The sequence below is a fragment of the Lepidochelys olivacea genome, assembly GCF_965140295.1.
Source record: "Lepidochelys olivacea isolate rLepOli2 genome assembly, chromosome: 5".
Taxonomy (NCBI): domain Eukaryota; kingdom Metazoa; phylum Chordata; order Testudines; family Cheloniidae; genus Lepidochelys; species Lepidochelys olivacea.
Genome location: NC_140415.1, coordinates 114,023,524 through 114,024,907, shown reverse-complemented (window position 1 = coordinate 114,024,907; position 1,384 = coordinate 114,023,524). Strand labels below are relative to the sequence as shown.

The window sequence follows — 1,384 nt, the reverse complement described above, 5'->3', positions numbered from 1 at the left end:
GAAGGAAAGACACAGCAGTCTACATAGGACCCTCAAGAAACTCCAGGCTCAAGGTTCCACACAAAGAAAAGAAGTGGAAGACATCGGCATGACCACCAGGTGTTTGCTGCACATTTGCCTCATACTGCTCTTCTCCACTGAAATCTCATCTCAGCTCTGTACCATGCTTCACTTCCAGCAGAACAAAGTGAACAAAGAGAGCTTGGAGCTTCTGGAGAAAGTGAGCGGAAATCTCCCCTCACAATGCATAAATGAAAGGGCAGCTTTCAAACCCACCCAGGATGTCCTCCAACTCCCAGTGTCCCAGAAGGAGAATGCCAAGGTGGCAATTCAAGAGATCCTCCAAGAGATCTTCAACATCTTTAGCAAAAACCTTACCCAAAGTGCTTGGGATGGGGCTTCCATAGTCAGGTTCCAAAATGGCCTTTACCAGCAAATTCAGCGGCTGGAGGCATGTTTGAGAGCACAGACAGAGAAAGGCTTAACCAACCCAGAAAGTCAGGACCTCCAGATCACCAGTCGGAGAGTGAAAAAATACTTTCAGGGGATAGATGCTTTCCTGAAAGAAAAGCAATACAGCCTGTGTGCCTGGGAGATCATTCGCGTGGAAATACCCAGATGTTTTGTACTGATTGACAAACTCACTCGAAGGCTGAGTAACTAAGGTACAGTACAAAACTTTTCCCTGGAGTAAATGAATTCACATTAAGGTAATTTATACAGCTGAACAGAGATAATGGATATTTTATAACTCTGCTTATATAGAGCCTGATCCTTCTTCTGTAGGATCAGTGGCCAAATCGCAACTGATTTCCATGGCAGCAGCTTTAGGCTCTTCCTGTCCTGTCCTGGAAACGGATTTTCAGTGACATGGATTTACTTTTTGGTGTTTCTACTATTGTTTATTTGTTTATTGTTTATTTTTGCACATCTTCATAATCTCTCACATATCAGTACTGTTGTGCAGTAGGGAATTGGCAGACCATGCAACAAAGTACACATATGTGGAATCCTTCGGCACCTCACCAGCACTTTGTGGTATGCGAGGGAAGAAAGTATCATTATCTGATGACGAAAGCACTCTGACTTCGACATACATAGTGTGTTTCTACAATTATCAGCATGGCTATTAATTAATTTGTCCTCATGAGAACTATTTCTAGTATTCCAAGGTTTGAGAAGCTTCCTAGAGACTTTCTAAAAAAATATGAACATACTAAAAGACTTGCGAGCTTATGTGTGGAAAAGATATTGTCATTTAATTTCTTGAGATCAATTCAGTGAAAATTATACTTTTTCCCTTTGTGTTTCAACTGTTTCCAATTTCATTTCAGCTCCGGATGCTGCAACTACTGAGGAGAAGACAGACGGATGCAGTGGAAAT

At 41.9% G+C, this 1,384-nt stretch overlaps 1 protein-coding gene across 1 annotated transcript; it reads left to right on the top strand.

The window, feature by feature from the left end:
* Positions 1 to 88: 88 nt before the first annotated feature.
* LOC311520295 (interferon beta-like) lies at positions 89 to 664 on the top strand (the record flags this gene model as incomplete). The annotated part of the gene is made up of 1 exon (XM_084627656.1): positions 89 to 664. One exon carries the CDS (start codon positions 89 to 91, stop codon positions 662 to 664), a length of 576 nt encoding a protein of 191 aa, XP_084483782.1.
* Between the last annotated feature and the right edge of the window lie 720 nt (positions 665 to 1,384).